At 51.3% G+C, this 396-nt stretch overlaps 1 protein-coding gene across 1 annotated transcript; it reads right to left on the bottom strand.

The window, feature by feature from the left end:
- Positions 1–41: 41 nt before the first annotated feature.
- Positions 42–344, bottom strand: CSUI_011566 (uncharacterized protein; the record flags this gene model as incomplete). The annotated part of the gene is made up of 1 exon (XM_068071664.1): positions 42–344. A coding segment is annotated over one exon (303 nt), but the record flags the coding sequence as incomplete, so codon positions are not given.
- Between the last annotated feature and the right edge of the window lie 52 nt (positions 345–396).

The following is a 396-nucleotide window of genomic DNA, read 5'->3' as shown; positions in this document are numbered from 1 at the left end:
TGATGAAGCTGTGAAGGGTGATGATGATCTATCCTCATACAAGGCGTCTCGTGGTCTCCTCCCTGATAGTGATGTATCATGTTCGTCCTATTCTCAGGTGTACAGCCAGCGTGATGAGGAGGATAACGATGTGATGATGACTCTGTCCCTCTTGCTTCATTCCCCTGAAGGCGAAGACCTTCCGTCACCGCATGTTGTTCTCCTCCACCCGTGTAATAGACAGAAGAAGCATCCTCACTGTTGGTCCCACCTCGTCGTTGTCTCTCACTCTCACCTATACTGATATGAGGCGTTTCTCCCCCTTCACTCACACTAAGTTGTCTCCCCCCCCCGCTCAGAGAAGGTCCTAATAAAGCCTGCTGTGGATGATGTTGTCCTACCTCACCCCCTCCTCCT

Source organism: Cystoisospora suis (assembly GCF_002600585.1).
Source record: "Cystoisospora suis strain Wien I chromosome Unknown contig_13819, whole genome shotgun sequence".
Taxonomy (NCBI): Eukaryota; Apicomplexa; class Conoidasida; order Eucoccidiorida; family Sarcocystidae; genus Cystoisospora; species Cystoisospora suis.
This window is presented reverse-complemented; position numbering and strand designations above follow the sequence as displayed.